Below are 18,316 nucleotides of genomic sequence, written 5' to 3' on the forward strand. Positions count from 1 at the left end.
CACACCATCAGACAACCAAACAAGCTGACATCTGTAGAGTAGATCAGTAGCAGCATGGTATGCGTGAGCCATTCTCTCTCTCTCTCTCTCTCTCTCTCTCTCTCTCTCTCTCTCTCTCTCTCTCTCTCTCTCTCTCTCTCTCTCTCTCTCTCTCTCTCTCTCTCTCTCTCTCTCACTCACTCTCTCTCTCTCTTTCACTCACTCTCTCTCTCACTCTCTCTCCCTCTCTCTCTCACTCTCTCTCTCACTCTCTCTCTCTCTCTCTCTCTCTCTCTCTTTCTCTCTCTTTCGCTCTCTCTTTCGCTCTCTCTTTCGCTCTCTCTTTCGCTCTCTCTCTCTCTCTCTCTCTCTCTCTCTCTCACCCAACACAATAATGACTACTGACTGGAATGACAGGAAGAGCATGACCCTTGAATGCCATGCATGCTGGTAATGCACTGAGAGTAATGGTACACATGATGAAATACTGATGCTGATGATGTTCATGATGAACTCCTGTTATTTGTCATATAATTGTAGTCCGGGGCCTCAGATTCATTTACCACTATTATGGAAGCCACTAGAACAATTAGTATATTAGGTTGACTGAAACCCAGGGCTACATTCTAGTTCTCTAGATTTAAACTGGAGAAAAAATCTCAACCCACTGGATTTAACCTCTATTGTAGGTGTCTTTTTTCTTATTCCAATCAAATGGAATTGATCCAATCAAATGGAATGAAGCTTCTTCGCTAGTAAGACTATTGGGATTTAATATTTTATCAGCCTGTCGATCAAAAGCATTCACCCTGATGAGGGTCTGTCTGCATGTCTGATTTACATAATATCCAAATAGGTCCAGTTATACTGTAAGTTTATGGAGGTTATACAGTATGTGTCACCCAAACAGATTCACTCCCATCAGGGACTCGGGAGTTTATCACCCAAAACATATTTTTAGCTGATAAAAGGAGAAATAAAGAAAGATATAGCGAGAAAGTTACACATGGCACATGGAGAGGATGTGATAACCGAACTGTAGCCTATACAACACAAATTGTATAACATCATTGAGACGGGTGAATGTAGGAGGAGAGGAGGAGAGTTAACCAGGCAGTATGTCTGACTGTGTGTGTTTACCACAGTGGTCTGTCAGCGCTGTCAGAGAGCCAAGAGAACCGTCGCCCCAGTCCATTTCTATAAATACTAGCTCAGTGGGAGGGCTTATAATCAGCCATCTTTTCTATCCTCTGATAAAACAAGAAATGTTACAGAAAGGAAATATCTACCGTCCCCACTCTGAAAGGTTACAGAAAGGAAATATCTACTGTCCCCACTCCCCAGGGTTATAGAAAGGAAATATCTACCGTCCCCACTCTGAAAGGTTACAGAAAGGAAATATCTACTGTCCCCACTCCCCAGTCCCCCCCACTCCCCAGGGTTATAGAAAGGAAATATCTACCGTCCCCACTCCCCAGGGTTACAGAAAGGAAATATCTACCGTCCCCACTCCCCAGGGTTACAGAAAGGAAATATCTACCGTCCCCACTCTCCAGGGTTATAGAAAGGAAATATCTACCGCCCCCACTCTCCAGGGTTATAGAAAGGAAATATCTACCGCCCCCTCCACTCTCCAGGGTTACAGAAAGGAAATATCTACCGTCCCCACTCTCCAGGGTTACAGAAAGGAAATATCTACACTCTCCAGGGTTATAGAAAGGAAATATCTACCGCCCCCACTCTCCAGGGTTATAGAAAGGAAATATCTACCGCCCCCACTCTCCAGGGTTACAGAAAGGAAATATCTACCGTCCCCACTCTCCAGGGTTACAGAAAGGAAATATCTACCGTCCCCACTCTCCAGGGTTACAGAAAGGAAATATCTACCGTCCCCACTCTCCAGGGTTACAGAAAGGAAATATCTACCGCCCCCAATCTCCAGGGTTACAGAAAGGAAATATCTACCGTCCCCACTCTCCAGGGTTATAGAAAGGAAATATCTACCGTCCCCACTCTCCAGGGTTACAGAAAGGAAATATCACCGTCCCCAACTCTGAAAGGTTACAGAAAGGAAATATCTACCGTCCCCACTCTGAAAGGTTACAGAAAGGAAATATCTACCGTCCCCACTCCTCAGGGTTACAGAAAGGAAATATCTACCGTCCCCACTCTGAAAGGTTATAGAAAGGAAATATCTACCGTCCCCAACTCTGAAAGGTTACAGAAAGGAAATATCTACCGTCCCCACTCTGAAAGGTTATAGAAAGGAAATATCTACCGTCCCCACTCTGAAAGGTTATAGAAAGAAAATATCTACCGTCCCCACTCTGAAAGGTTATAGAAAGGAAACATCTACCGTCCCCAACTCCCCAGGGTTATAGAAAGGAAATATCTACCGTCCCCACTCTCCAGGGTTACAGAAAGGAAATATCTACCGTCCCCACTCCCCAGGGTTATAGAAAGGAAATATCTACCGTCCCCACTCCCCAGGGTTACAGAAAGGAAATATCTACCGTCCCCACTCCCCAGGGTTACAGAAAGGAAATATCTACTGTCCCCACTCTCCAGGGTTATAGAAAGGAAATATCTACCGCCCCCACTCTCCAGGGTTATAGAAAGGAAATATCTACCGCCCCCACTCTCCAGGGTTACAGAAAGGAAATATCTACCGTCCCCACTCTCCAGGGTTATAGAAAGGAAATATCTACCGCCCCCACTCTCCAGGGTTACAGAAAGGAAATATCTACCGTCCCCACTCTCCAGGTTACAGAAAGGAAATATCTACCGTCCCCACTCTCCAGGGTTACAGAAAGGAAATATCTACCGCCCCCACTCTCCAGGGTTACAGAAAGGAAATATCTACCGTCCCACTCTCCAGGGTTATAGAAAGGAAATATCTACCGCCCCCACTCTCCAGGGTTACAGAAAGGAAATATCTACCGTCCCCACTCTCCAGGGTTACAGAAAGGAAATATCTACCGTCCCCAAACTCCAGGGTTATAGAAAGGAAATATCTACCGCCCCCACTCTCCAGGGTTACAGAAAGGAAATATCTACCGTCCCCACTCTCCAGGGTTATAGAAAGGAAATATCTACCGTCCCCACTCTCCAGGGTTACAGAAAGGAAATATCTACCGTCCCCAACTCTGAAAGGTTACAGAAAGGAAATATCTACCGTCCCCACTCTGAAAGGTTATAGAAAGGAAATATCTACCGTCCCGACTCTGAAAGGTTATAGAAAGGAAATATCTACCGTCCCCACTCTGAAAGGTTATAGAAAGGAAATATCTACCGTCCCCACTCTCCAGGGTTACAGAAAGGAAATATCTACCGTCCCCACTCTGAAAGGTTATAGAAAGGAAATATCTACCGTCCCCACTCTGAAAGGATACAGAAAGGAAATATCTACCGTCCCCACTCTGAAAGGTTACAGAAAGGAAATATCTACCGTCCCCACTCCTCAGGGTTATAGAAAGGAAATATCTACCGTCCCCAGAAAGGTTACAGAAAGGAAATATCTACCGTCCCCACTCTGAAAGGTTATAGAAAGGAAATATCTACCGTCCCCACTCTGAAAGGTTATAGAAAGGAAATATCTACCGTCCCCACTCTGAAAGGTTATAGAAAGGAAATATCTACCGTCCCCACTCCCAGGGTTATAGAAAGGAAATATCTACCGTCCCCACTCTCCAGGGTTACAGAAAGGAAATATCTACCGTCCCCACTCCCCAGGGTTATAGAAAGGAAATATCTACCGTCCCCACTCCCCAGGGTTACAGAAAGGAAATATCTACCGTCCCCACTCCCCAGGGTTACAGAAAGGAAATATCTACTGTCCCCACTCTCCAGGGTTATAGAAAGGAAATATCTACCGCCCCCACTCTCCAGGGTTACAGAAAGGAAATATCTACCGCCCCCACTCTCCACAGAAAGGAAATATCTACCGGGGTTACAGAAAGGAAATATCTACCGTCCCCACTCTCCAGGGTTACAGAAAGGAAATATCTACCGTCCCCACTCTGAAAGGTTATAGAAAGGAAATATCTACCGTCCCCACTCTGAAAGGATACAGAAAGGAAATATCTACCGTCCCCACTCTGAAAGGTTACAGAAAGGAAATATCTACCGTCCCCACTCCTCAGGGTTATAGAAAGGAAATATCTACCGTCCCCACTCTGAAAGGTTACAGAAAGGAAATATCTACCGTCCCCAACTCTGAAAGGTTACAGAAAGGAAATATCTACCGTCCCCACTCTGAAAGGTTATAGAAAGGAAATATCTACCGTCCCCACTCTGAAAGGTTATAGAAAGGAAATATCTACCGTCCCCACTCTCCAGGGTTACAGAAAGGAAACATCTACCGTCCCCACTCCCCAGGGTTATAGAAAGGAAACATCTACCGTCCCCACTCTCCAGGGTTACAGAAAGGAAACATCTACCGTCCCCACTCCCCAGGGTTATAGAAAGGAAATATCTACCGTCCCCACTCTCCAGGGTTATAGAAAGGAAATATCTACCGTCCCCACTCTCCAGGGTTATAGAAAAATATCTACCGGAAATATCTACCGTCCCCACTCCCCAGGGTTATAGAAAGGAAATATCTACCGTCCCCACTCCCCAGGGTTACAGAAAGGAAATATCTACCGTCCCCACTCCCCAGGGTTACAGAAAGGAAATATCTACCGTCCCCACTCTCCAGGGTTACAGAAAGGAAATATCTACCGTCCCCACTCCCCAGGGTTACAGAAAGGAAATATCTACCGTCCCCACTCTCCAGGGTTATAGAAAGGAAATATCTACCGTCCCCACTCTCCAGGGTTACAGAAAGGAAATATCTACCGTCCCCACTCCAGGGTTATAGAAAGGAAATATCTACCGTCCCCACTCTCCAGGGTTACAGAAAGGAAATATCTACCGTCCCCACTCTCCAGGGTTACAGAAAGGAAATATCTACCGTCCCCACTCTCCAGGGTTATAGAAAGGAAATATCTACCGCCCCCATTCTCCAGGGTTACAGAAAGGAAATATCTACCGTCCCCACTCTCCAGGGTTATAGAAAGGAAATATCTACCGTCCCCACTCCCCAGGGTTACAGAAAGGAAATATCTACCGTCCCCACTCCCCAGGGTTACAGAAAGGAAATATCTACCGTCCCCACTCTCCAGGGTTATAGAAAGGAAATATCTACCGCCCCACTCTCCAGGGTTACAGAAAGGAAATATCTACCGTCCCCACTCTCCAGGGTTACAGAAAGGAAATATCTACCGTCCCCACTCTCCAGGGTTATAGAAAGGAAATATCTACCGTTACAGAAAGGAAATATCTACCGTCCCCACTCTCCAGGGTTATAGAAAGGAAATATCTACCGTCCCCACTCTCCAGGGTTACAGAAAGGAAATATCTACCGTCCCCACTCTCCAGGGTTACAGAAAGGAAATATCTACCGTCCCCACTCTCCAGGGTTACAGAAAGGAAATATCTACCGTCCCCAAACTCCAGGGTTATAGAAAGGAAATATCTACCGCCCCCACTCTCCAGGGTTACAGAAAGGAAATATCTACCGTCCCCACTCTCCAGGGTTATAGAAAGGAAATATCTACCGTCCCCACTCTCCAGGGTTACAGAAAGGAAATATCTACCGTCCCCAACTCTGAAAGGTTACAGAAAGGAAATATCTACCGTCCCCACTCTGAAAGGATACAGAAAGGAAATATCTACCGTCCCCACTCTGAAAGGTTACAGAAAGGAAATATCTACCGTCCCCACTCCTCAGGGTTATAGAAAGGAAATATCTATCTACAGAAAGGAAATATCTACCGTCCCCACTCTGAAAGGTTACAGAAAGGAAATATCTACCGTCCCCACTCTGAAAGGTTATAGAAAGGAAATATCTACCGTCCCCACTCTGAAAGGTTATAGAAAGGAAATATCTACCGTCCCCACTCTGAAAGGTTATAGAAAGGAAATATCTACCGTCCCCACTCTGAAAGGTTATAGAAAGGAAATATCTACCGTCCCCACTCCCAGGGTTATAGAAAGGAAATATCTACCGTCCCCACTCTCCAGGGTTATAGAAAGGAAATATCTACCGTCCCCACTCCCCTAGGGTTATAGAAAGGAAATATCTACCGTCCCCACTCCCCAGGGTTACAGAAAGGAAATATCTACCGTCCCCACTCCCCAGGGTTACAGAAAGGAAATATCTACTGTCCCCACTCTCCAGGGTTATAGAAAGGAAATATCTACCGCCCCCACTCTCCAGGGTTACAGAAAGGAAATATCTACCGCCCCACTCTCCAGGGTTACAGAAAGGAAATATCTACCGTCCCCAACTCTGAAAGGTTACAGAAAGGAAATATCTACCGTCCCCACTCTCCAGGGTTACAGAAAGGAAATATCTACCGTCCCCACTCTGAAAGGTTATAGAAAGGAAATATCTACCGTCCCCACTCTGAAAGGATACAGAAAGGAAATATACAGAAAGGAAATATCTACCGTCCCCCCTCCTCAGGGTTATAGAAAGGAAATATCTACCGTCCCCAACTCTGAAAGGTTACAGAAAGGAAATATCTACCGTCCCCACTCTGAAAGGTTATAGAAAGGAAATATCTACCGTCCCCACTCTGAAAGGTTATAGAAAGGAAATATCTACCGTCCCCACTCTGAAAAAGGTTATAGAAAGGGAAACATCTACCGTCCCCACTCTCCAGGGTTACAGAAAGGAAACATCTACCGTCCCCACTCCCCAGGGTTACAGAAAGGAAATATCTACCGTCCCCACTCCCCAGGGTTATAGAAAGGAAATATCTACCGTCCCCACTCCCCAGGGTTATAGAAAGGAAATATCTACCGTCCCCACTCCCCAGGGTTATAGAAAGGAAATATCTACCGTCCCCACTCCCCAGGGTTACAGAAAGGAAATATCTACCGTCCCCACTCTCAGGGTTATAGAAAGGAAATATCTACCGTCCCCACTCTCCAGGGTTATAGAAAGGAAATATCTACCGTCCCCACTCTCCAGGGTTACAGAAAGGAAATATCTACCGTCCCCACTCCAGGGTTATAGAAAGGAAATATCTACCGCCCCACTCTCCAGAGTTACAGAAAGGAAATATCTACCGTCCCCACTCTCCAGGGTTACAGAAAGGAAATATCTACCGTCCCCACTCTCCAGGGTTATAGAAAGGAAATATCTACCGCCCCATTCTCCAGGGTTACAGAAAGGAAATATCTACCGTCCCCACTCTCCAGGGTTATAGAAAGGAAATATCTACCGTCCCCACTCCCCAGGGTTACAGAAAGGAAATATCTACCGTCCCCACTCCCCAGGGTTACAGAAAGGAAATATCTACCGTCCCCACTCTCCAGGGTTATAGAAAGGAAATATCTACCGCCCCCACTCTCCAGGGTTACAGAAAGGAAATATCTACCGTCCCCACTCTCCAGGGTTATAGAAAGGAAATATCTACCGTCCCCACTCTCCAGAGTTACAGAAAGGAAATATCTACCGTCCCCACTCTCCAGGGTTACAGAAAGGATATATCTACCGTCCCCACTCTCCAGGGTTATAGAAAGGAAATATCTACCGCCCCCACTCTCCAGGGTTACAGAAAGGAAATATCTACCGTCCCCACTCTCCAGGGTTATAGAAAGGAAATATCTACCGCCCCACTCTCCAGGGTTACAGAAAATAAATATCTACCGTCCCCACTCTCCAGGGTTACAGAAAGGAAATATCTACCGTCCCCACTCTCCAGGGTTATAGAAAGGAAATATCTACCGTCCCCACTCTGAAAGGATTACAGAAAGAAAATATCTACCGTCCCCACTCTGAAAGGTTACAGAAAGGAAATATCTACCGTCCCCACTCCTCAGGGTTATAGAAAGGAAATATCTACCGTCCCCAACTCTGGGTTACAGAAAGGAAATATCTACCGTCCCCACTCTGAAAGGTTATAGAAAGGAAATATCTACCGTCCCCAACTCTGAAAGGTTACAGAAAGGAAATATCTAACGTCCCTACCGTCCCCACTCTGAAAGGTTACAGGAAGGCAATATCTACCGCCCCCACTCTGAAAGGTTACAGAAAGGAAATATCTACCGCGCCCACTCTCCAGGGTTATAGAAAGGAAATATCTACCGTCCCCACTCTCCAGGGTTACAGAAAGGAAATATCTACCGTCCCCACTCCCCAGGGTTATAGAAAGGAAATATCTACCGCCCCCACTCTCCAGGGTTACAGAAAGGAAATATCTACCGTCCCCACTCTCCAGGGTTATAGAAAGGAAATATCTACCGTCCCCACTCCCCAGGGTTACAGAAAGGAAATATCTACCGTCCCCAGGGTTATAGAAAGGAAATATCTACCGTCCCCACTCTCCAGGGTTACAGAAAGGAAATATCTACCGTCCCCACACTCCAGGGTTATAGAAAGGAAATATCTACCGTCCCCACTCTCCAGAGTTACAGAAAGGAAATATCTACCGTCCCCACTCTCCAGGGTTACAGAAAGGAAATATCTACCGTCCCCACTCTCCAGGGTTATAGAAAGGAAATATCTACCGCCCCCACTCTCCAGGGTTACAGAAAGGAAATATCTACCGTCCCCACTCTCCAGGGTTATAGAAAGGAAATATCTACCGCCCCCACTCTCCAGGGTTACAGAAAATAAATATCTACCGTCCCCACTCTCCAGGGTTACAGAAAGGAAATATCTACCGTCCCCACTCTCCAGGGTTATAGAAAGGAAATATCTACCGTCCCCACTCTGAAAGGTTATAGAAAGGAAATATCTACCGTCCCCACTCTGAAAGGTTATAGAAAGGAAATATCTACCGTCCCCACTCTGAAAGGTTATAGAAAGGAAATATCTACCGTCCCCACTCTGAGGGTTATAGAAAGGAAATATCTACCGTCCCCACTCTCCAGGGTTACAGAAAGGAAATATCTACCGTCCCCACTCCCCAGGGTTATAGAAAGGAAATATCTACCGTCCCCACTCCCCAGGGTTACAGAAAGGAAATATCTACCGTCCCCACTCCCCAGGGTTACAGAAAGGAAATATCTACTGTCCCCACTCTCCAGGGTTATAGAAAGGAAATATCTACCGCCCCCACTCTCCAGGGTTACAGAAAGGAAATATCTACCGCCCCCACTCTCCAGGGTTACAGAAAGGAAATATCTACCGTCCCCAACTCTGAAAGGTTACAGAAAGGAAATATCTACCGTCCCCACTCTCCAGGGTTACAGAAAGGAAATATCTACCGTCCCCACTCTGAAAGGTTATAGAAAGGAAATATCTACCGTCCCCACTCTGAAAGGTTACAGAAAGGAAATATCTACCGTCCCCCCTCCTCAGGGTTATAGAAAGGAAATATCTACCGTCCCCAACTCTGAAAGGTTACAGAAAGGAAATATCTACCGTCCCCACTCTGAAAGGTTATAGAAAGGTAATATCTACCGTCCCCACTCTGAAAGGTTATAGAAAGGAAATATCTACCGTCCCCACTCTGAAAGGTTATAGAAAGGAAACATCTACCGTCCCCACTCTCCAGGGTTACAGAAAGGAAACATCTACCGTCCCCACTCTCCAGGGTTACAGAAAGGAAACATCTACCGTCCCCACTCCCCAGGGTTATAGAAAGGAAACATCTACCGTCCCCACTCCCCAGGGTTATAGAAAGGAAATATCTACCGTCCCCACTCCCCAGGGTTACAGAAAGGAAATATCTACCGTCCCCACTCCCCAGGGTTACAGAAAGGAAATATCTACCGTCCCCACTCCCCAGGGTTACAGAAAGGAAATATCTACCGTCCCCACTCTCCAGGGTTATAGAAAGGAAATATCTACCGCCCCCACTCTCCAGGGTTACAGAAAGGAAATATCTACCGTCCCCACTCTCCAGGGTTATAGAATAGAAAGGAAATATCTACCGCCCCCACTCTCCAGAGGTTACAGAAAGGAAATATCTACCGTCCCCACTCTCCAGGGTTACAGAAAGGATATATCTACCGTCCCCACTCTCCAGGGTTATAGAAAGGAAATATCTACCGTCCCCATTCTCCAGGGTTACAGAAAGGAAATATCTACCGTCCCCACTCTCCAGGGTTATAGAAAGGAAATATCTACCGTCCCCACTCCCCAGGGTTACAGAAAGGAAATATCTACCGTCCCCACTCCCCAGGGTTACAGAAAGGAAATATCTACCGTCCCCACTCTCCAGGGTTATAGAAAGGAAATATCTACCGCCCCCCACTCTCCAGGGTTACAGAAAGGAAATATCTACCGTCCCCACACTCCAGGGTTATAGAAAGGAAATATCTACCGCCCCCACTCTCCAGGGTTACAGAAAGGAAATATCTACCGTCCCCACTCTCCAGGGTTACAGAAAGGAAATATCTACCGTCCCCACTCTCCAGGGTTATAGAAAGGAAATATCTACCGTCCCCACTCTCCAGGGTTACAGAAAGGAAATATCTACCGTCCCCACTCTCCAGGGTTATAGAAAGGAAATATCTACCGTCCCCACTCTCACTCTCCAGGGTTACAGAAAATAAATATCTACCGTCCCCCACTCTCCAGGGTTACAGAAAGGAAATATCTACCGTCCCCACTCTCCAGGGTTATAGAAAGGAAATATCTACCGTCCCCACTCTGAAAGGATACAGAAAGAAAATATCTACCGTCCCCACTCTGAAAGGTTACAGAAAGGAAATATCTACCGTCCCCACTCTCAGGGTTATAGAAAGGAAATATCTACCGTCCCCAACTCTGAAAGGTTACAGAAAGGAAATATCTACCGTCCCCACTCCCCACTCTGAAAGGTTATAGAAAGGAAATATCTACCGTCCCCAACTCTGAAAGGTTACAGAAAGGAAATATCTAACGTCCCCACTCTGAAAGGTTACAGGAAGGCAATATCTACCGCCCCCACTCTGAAAGGTTACAGAAAGGAAATATCTACCGTCCCCACTCTCCAGGGTTATAGAAAGGAAATATCTACCGTCCCCACTCTCCAGGGTTACAGAAAGGAAATATCTACCGTCCCCACTCCCCAGGGTTATAGAAAGGAAATATCTACCGTCCCCATTCTCCAGGGTTACAGAAAGGAAATATCTACCGTCCCCACTCTCCAGGGTTATAGAAAGGAAATATCTACCGTCCCCACTCCCCAGGGTTACAGAAAGGAAATATCTACCGTCCCCACTCCCCAGGGTTACAGAAAGGAAATATCTACCGTCCCCACTCTCCAGGGTTATAGAAAGGAAATATCTACCGCCCCCCCCACTCTCCAGGGTTACAGAAAGGAAATATCTACCGTCCCCACTCTCCAGGGTTATAGAAAGGAAATATCTACCGCCCCCACTCTCCAGGGTTACAGAAAGGAAATATCTACTGTCCCCACTCTCCAGGGTTACACAAATGAAATATCTACCGTCCCCACTCTCCAGGGTTATAGAAAGGAAATATCTACCGCCCCCACTCTCCAGGGTTACAGAAAGGAAATATCTACCGTCCCCACTCTCCAGGGTTATAGAAAGGAAATATCTACCGCCCCACTCTCCAGGGTTACAGAAAATAAATATCTACCGTCCCCACTCTCCAGGGTTACAGAAAGGAAATATCTACCGTCCCCACTCTCCAGGGTTATAGAAAGGAAATATCTACCGTCCCCACTCTGAAAGGTTATAGAAAGGAAATATCTACCGTCCCCACTCTGAAAGGTTATAGAAAGGAAATATCTACCGTCCCCACTCTGAAAGGTTATAGAAAGGAAATATCTACCGTCCCCACTCTGAAAGGTTACAGAAAGGAAATATCTACCGTCCCCACTCTGAAAGGTTACAGAAAGGAAATATCTACCGTCCCCACTCTCAGGGTTATAGAAAGGAAATATCTACCGTCCCCACTCTGAAAGGTTACAGAAAGGAAATATCTACCGTCCCCACTCCTCAGGGTTATAGAAAGGAAATATCTACCGTCCCCAACTCTGAAAGGTTACAGAAAGGAAATATCTACCGTTCCCACTCTGAAAGGTTATAGAAAGGAAATATCTACCGTCCCCAACTCTGAAAGGTTACAGAAAGGAAATATCTACCGCCCCCACTCTCCAGGGTTATAGAAAGGAAATATCTACCGTCCCCACTCTCCAGGGTTACAGAAAGGAAATATCTACCGTCCCCACTCCCCAGGGTTATAGAAAGGAAATATCTACCGTCCCCACTCCCCAGGGTTACAGAAAGGAAATATCTACCGTCCCCACTCCCCAGGGTTACAGAAAGGAAACATCTACCGTCCCCACTCTCCAGGGTTATAGAAAGGAAATATCTACCGTCCCCACTCCCCAGGGTTATAGAAAGGAAATATCTATCGTCCCCACTCTGAAAGGTTATAGAAAGGAAATATCTACTGTCCCCACTCCCCAAGGTTATAGAAAGGAAATATCTACCGTCCCCACTCTGAAAGGTTACAGAAAGGATATATCTACCGTCCCCACTCTGAAAGGTTACAGAAAGGAAATATCTACCGTCCCCACTCTGAAAGGTTACAGAAAGGAAATATCTACTGTCCCCACTCCCCAGGGTTATAGAAAGGAAATATCTACCGTCCCCACTCTGAAAGGTTACAGAAAGGAAATATCTACCGTCCCCACTCTGAAAGGATACAGAAAGGAAATATCTACCGTCCCCACTCTGAAAGGTTACAGAAAGGAAATATCTACCGTCCCCACTCTCCAGGGTTACAGAAATTAAATATCTACCGTCCCCACTCCTCAGGGTTATAGAAAGGCATTAAATCAATTAAGCTATTTGGTTTCAGACTGAGGACAGACAGACATGGTTTTAGGGAAAGAAATTAAAAGAAAAACACAGGTAAATATAAAACAATAGCTCAGGGTTCTCTCATGCTCCATGTTGAATGTTATGAAGCAGAGAACATTTTAAATAATTGCCTACTAGATACAGTATATCATACAGTTCACACAGACAGATATTTTGTGATGATTGTTACGATCTTAACAACTGCAGTGTCCTAATAGACTCATTAAGTGGAGCCTGAAGCAAAGACTCACCCAGGGCCTCCTTAGCTACTTGTCATGGTTAGATCTCTGTCAGACAGAGTACATAGAGAATCTAGATACAGATATATAATTAGTCTTCAGTTCATCTTGTTTACCTCACAGTATTTGTTAGATCCACTGCTATATAATAATGAATAATAATGAATTTATATATTTATAAAGCGCATTTCTCACACTCAAGGTACTAAAAGGTATTGCATAAATAATATTTATTCCCTGAATCAAAATCAAATCAAATCCAATTGTATTTGTCACATGCGCTGAATACAACAGGTGTAGTAGACCTTACCGTCAAATGCTTACTTACAAGCCCTTAACCAACAATGCAGTTTTAATTAAGAAAAATATTTACTAAATATAATTACATTTTTATTTTTTAAAGAGTAACAATAAAATAACAATAACGAGTCTATATACAGGTGGTACTGGTACCGAGTCACGAAACCGAAATCGAGGAAGCCTACGTTTTGTCAAAGATCTCATCTTCTGACTGAGCCGGATAACTTTTACTGATCAACCTTAAGTCTATGTGGTTTCCTTCATTACTAGATAGATTTACAACCTGAACAAGACACTTGATGTTGAAAAAGAAGCATACTCTACAGTGTTACATTCTGTTACGTTCCTCCAGTTTGTTTTCTTTTGCAGTTCTTCACACCTGTCCCCAACGATGTGGCAGTCCTGTTTCTCAGTGTTGTCTGTCTGCCAAAGCCTTGTGTCTCTGTTCTGTGTCACGTAGAGTCACACTGAGGCTGTGTCTCAGATGGCACCCTATTCCAAGGGCTGGATGTGTGTAGGGGATAGGGTGCCATTTCAGATGCAACCTGGGATATACCATTGTGAGGGGGCGGCGGGGGGGGGACATTTCAATATGAAGGAATGCTTTGGGGCGGGTGGGGGAGGGTGGCACAAAGTGAGTAATCCTAACGGTTGTTTACAAAATGCATGTAAATACTAATGTCACATCTTTCAGCTGGGAAAAGGCATGTGTCTCAGCATACTAAACATTTCTTAATATACAGTACAGTATGTTATATACCTAGGAGATATAACATCGCGTCACACTAATGATGATAAAATTAGAGAATGATGGAATGACCAAACCCATGCCTGCTCTCTCTGCTTTGCTTGGTTAGTCTCTAGTCTTTCGACCTGTTTCTCATATTTCTATGTGACGGATCGATGCATGATGCTACAGTTACACCTGATAGATGATACCTAGCAGTGGTTAAGCCTCACCCTCCTCGTCCTCGGTCCACCGCAGGATGAAGAGTGGAGGCAGCAAGGCTTGGGGGAACAACCAGGATGGAGTGGTGGCCAGCCAGCCTGCCCGCGTGGTGGACGAACGCGAACAGATGGCCATCAGTGGAGGATTCATCCGCAGGTGTGGGAGGGGTTGGGGGGTGGTGGGGGGGTTACGTGGAGGAACCGGTGGGTTGTTGATGTAGGGACCAGGGATATCCTGTTATTTATAATTGTGGGAGCTGTAGAGACCAGTGATATCCTGTTATTTATAATTGTGGGAGCTGTAGAGACCAGTGATATCCTGTTATGTATAATTGTGGGAGCTGTAGGGACCAGGGATATTCTGTTATATAGAGTTGTGGGAGCTGTAGGGACCAGTGATATCCTGTTATATAGAGTTGAGGGAGCTGTAGGGACCAGGGATATCCTGTTATATAGAGTTGGGGAGCTGTAGGGACCAGTGATATCCTGTTATATAGCATTGTGGGAGCTGTAGGGACCAGTGATATCCTGTTATATAGAGTTGTGGGAGCTGTAGGGACAAGTGATATCCTGTTATATAGAGTTGTGGGAGCTGTAGGGACCAGGGATATCCTGTTATATAGAGTTGGGGAGCTGTAGGGACCAGTGATATCCTGTTATATAGAGTTGAGGGAGCTGTAGGGACCAGGGATATCCTGTTATATAGAGTTGGGGAGCTGTAGGGACCAGTGATATCCTGTTATATAGAGTTGAGGGAGCTGTAGGGACCAGGGATATCCTGTTATATAGAGTTGGGGAGCTGTAGGGACCAGTGATATCCTGTTATATAGAGTTGGGGAGCTGTAGGGACCAGGGATATCCTGATATTTAGAGTTGGGGAGCTGTAGAGACCAGGGATATCCTGATATATAGAGTTGGGGAGCTGTAGGGAAAGGGCAGTGTGATGGGACAAAGAATGTCTACAGGTATGGCGATAGGGAGAGGGGGGGGGGTAAACAGATAGAGGTGGAGGTCATGAACGATTTCCATATGAAGCTTTAAAGGTGTGTGTACGAAAGGGGTTGTGAGCAGTAGTTACCATCTGCTGGTATGACGGGGGTAGTGTAGAACATTTTGTTGAGGGTAAACAGGGTGTTGTTTAGCCAGCTGTTTGGGCAGGAGGCTGGGGTTCTCAGGTTCTCAGGGGCAGGAGAAATCAAAGGTGAATTATGTACAGGACAGGATGGGACACTACCTTTATAAACACTATTGTTAAACCAATATGTGTGTGTGTGTGTGCGTGTGCGCGTGTGTGTGTGTGTGTGTGTGTGTGTGTGTGCATGTGTGTGTGTGTGTATGAGCTTCAATTCAGTTCCTTGACCAGGTGTGTGTTTCTTCCACAGGGTAACAGATGATGCCAGGGAAAATGAGATGGATGAGAACCTGGAGCAGGTGGGAGGCATCATCGGTAACCTGCGCCACATGGCCCTGGATATGGGCAACGAGATCGACACCCAGAATCGCCAGATCGACAGGATCATGGAGAAGGTACTGCTGGTGGTCCTCTGCTGGTCCTCTATTGGTCCTCTTTTGATCCTCTATTGGTCCTCTATTGGTCCTCTATTGATCCTCTATTGGTCCTCTAATGATCCTCTATTGATCCTCTATTGGTCCTCTATTGATCCTTTATTGGTCCTCTATTGATCTTCTATTGATCCTCTATTGGTCCTCTATTGATCCTCTATTGGTCCTCTATTGATCCTCTATTGGTCCTCTTTTGATCCTCTATTGGTCCTCTATTGGTCCTCTATTGATCCTCTATTGGTCCTCTTTTGATCCTCTATTGGTCCTCTATTGTCTATCTGAGTTGTTGTCCGAATATTTTTTACTTCACATGACAAACAAGGGTTTGTCATTAGTCTCACATGTCAAAATGTTATTATCTGCAAAACAGAACCACAAATAACTAATGTTCCTCTCTCTCTTGCGCTCTCTTTCTCCCCCTTTCTTTGTACAGGCTGATTCCAACAAGACAAGGATTGATGAAGCCAACCAGCGGGCCACAAAGATGCTGGGCAGTGGCTAAGCTCCCGGAGCACGTTGCTTCTCCCGCAAGCGCAGTTTGTCACAAGGCGCAAACATGCTTTTATCATGGTATTTACCTTCTAGGTTTGCACACATGCACATATCACCTCCCCCCATTGTAAATGTTGTTATGTGTATTGTCTGTCTCGCTTTTTCAATGATTGTCCTCGTAAACAAAAGTATTTCTTATACTCCGTATCATTCTTTCCAAAGGTTGTATATAGTGCTGACTCGATGGCTCTAGCTCACTTGTGAAGTTTTTATTCTCTTTATCAAATATATATATGATGTATATATTATATGTATATCATATATATGTATAAAGGTACACTGCTGAATGACAAGTATAATAGGAATGCTATACAAGCTGTTTTTCCTTTTCAGTATATCAGTATTGTCTTAGTAAAACTGTGTCATTCCATCAGCTGCTGTCATGCTCCTTATTTTGATGTTGTCATGACGAATGAAGAAGAGGAAAAAAATAAGATGATAACAAACGATAGTAAATTCAAAAAGCACTTACGTACAATCACTGTCTTTGGTTCCTTTCCCTCACCGCAATTATCATGAGTTACTGTTTAGACAATGTGCAACTAGATTTGCTGTAATAGACATTGCATTCCAAGTGATGTGAATTGTGCGTTCTGCATGACAAATGGTAGATTTTAGAGTCATATACATAAAACCTGTCTTAAAAATATATAAAAACAATAACATGGCAGTAGCAAAGTTGACAAAAGCATGCTCAGTATTAGGACACAGTTGAACGTTCCATACTCTCCTGCAAGTTTGCAATAGTGCCACTATTCCTGTCAAAATATATTTACAGACTGTGACCATCGTTGTAAAATAATGCAAAATGATCTTAACGTGAAGAGATGATGATGGAAGAATGAGGATGTGGCTGTAACCACAAAAAATGATGTGTTTTTTTCTAAATGAATATGCAGTTCAGTGAAGATATGGAATACGTGCTGAAGGGTGAGGTACTGGTTGTGTGTTGTATCATAGATTTTGGATGCTCTGAAAAAATGAACAAATTACACATTGTTTGCAATGTAAAGCAAAGACGCGTATTTCTGAGAGACCTTACTTTTATAAGAAGACTGTATCCTGTTAGTTTAATCTCCCCGTGTGGTTTGTTATTGGTAAAATAATAATGATAACTTAATAAAATGAATATCATAATAATAATATTGTTTTGAAACAAAAAATGACATACAAAAGTTTTGTTTGCTTCTGTACTTTTAGAGCTATGCACACCAAATCACCAAGATGTTGAGTAGTTAGAATAATATGATGAAGAAATACCTTCTCTGAATGACACAATAGATTCAACTGTGAGATTGATGTCCTCAAAACGCATGTGATATTCAAACTCCCTCTGTATCCTGTCCGTTTGTGAAGTCGTGGAACATTTTGTAGCTAGCTGAATTGATTAAAAGTAATAAACCCTATTCTCTGTGCTCTGTGCTAATTGGTCTTTATTTCTCTTGTCAATCAATGGTTTGTCTCGGTAGAAAAACAGTTGCTAATACAGTTGAAGTCGGAAGTTAACATACATGCCAAATACATTTAAACTCAGTTTTTCACGATTCCTGACATTCAACCATAGTAAAAATTTCCTGTCTTAGGTTAGTTAGGATCACCACTTTATTTTAATAATGTGAAATGTCAGAATAATAGTAGAGAGAAGGATTTTTTTCAGCTTTAATTTCTTTCATCACATTCACAGTGGGTCAGAAGTTTACATACACTCAATAAGTATATGGTAGCATTGCCTTTAAATTGTTTAACTTGGGCCAAATGTTTCGGATAGCCTTCCACAAGCCTCCCACAATAAGTTTGGTGAATTTTGGCCCATTCCTCCTGACAGAGCTGATGTAACTGAGTCAGGTTTGTAGGCCTCCTTGCTTGCACATGCATTTTCTGTACTGCCCAGACCTTTTCTATAGGATTGAGGT

General features: G+C 44.5%; 1 protein-coding gene and 1 long non-coding RNA gene across 2 annotated transcripts in view; both read left to right on the plus strand.

Moving 5' to 3' along the window:
- LOC112217856 (synaptosomal-associated protein 25-A) overlaps positions 1–17,818 on the plus strand; it is a 42,176-nt gene extending 24,358 nt beyond the window's left edge. The window contains exons 6-8 of the mRNA XM_042300927.1: positions 14,326–14,445; positions 15,671–15,815; positions 16,285–17,818. Of these exons, the coding sequence (XP_042156861.1) occupies positions 14,326–14,445; positions 15,671–15,815; positions 16,285–16,353 (334 nt within the window). The 3' untranslated portion in view covers positions 16,354–17,818. The remainder of the gene's footprint in view (positions 1–14,325; positions 14,446–15,670; positions 15,816–16,284) is intronic.
- LOC121839986 lies at positions 1,944–2,355 on the plus strand. Its single transcript, XR_006079282.1, has 2 exons — positions 1,944–2,078; positions 2,236–2,355. It is a non-coding gene; the product is annotated as an uncharacterized LOC121839986 (long non-coding RNA).
- Positions 17,819–18,316: the final 498 nt, after the last annotated feature.

Source organism: Oncorhynchus tshawytscha, linkage group LG18 (genome assembly GCF_018296145.1).
Source record: "Oncorhynchus tshawytscha isolate Ot180627B linkage group LG18, Otsh_v2.0, whole genome shotgun sequence".
Lineage (NCBI taxonomy): Eukaryota > Metazoa > Chordata > Actinopteri > Salmoniformes > Salmonidae > Oncorhynchus > Oncorhynchus tshawytscha.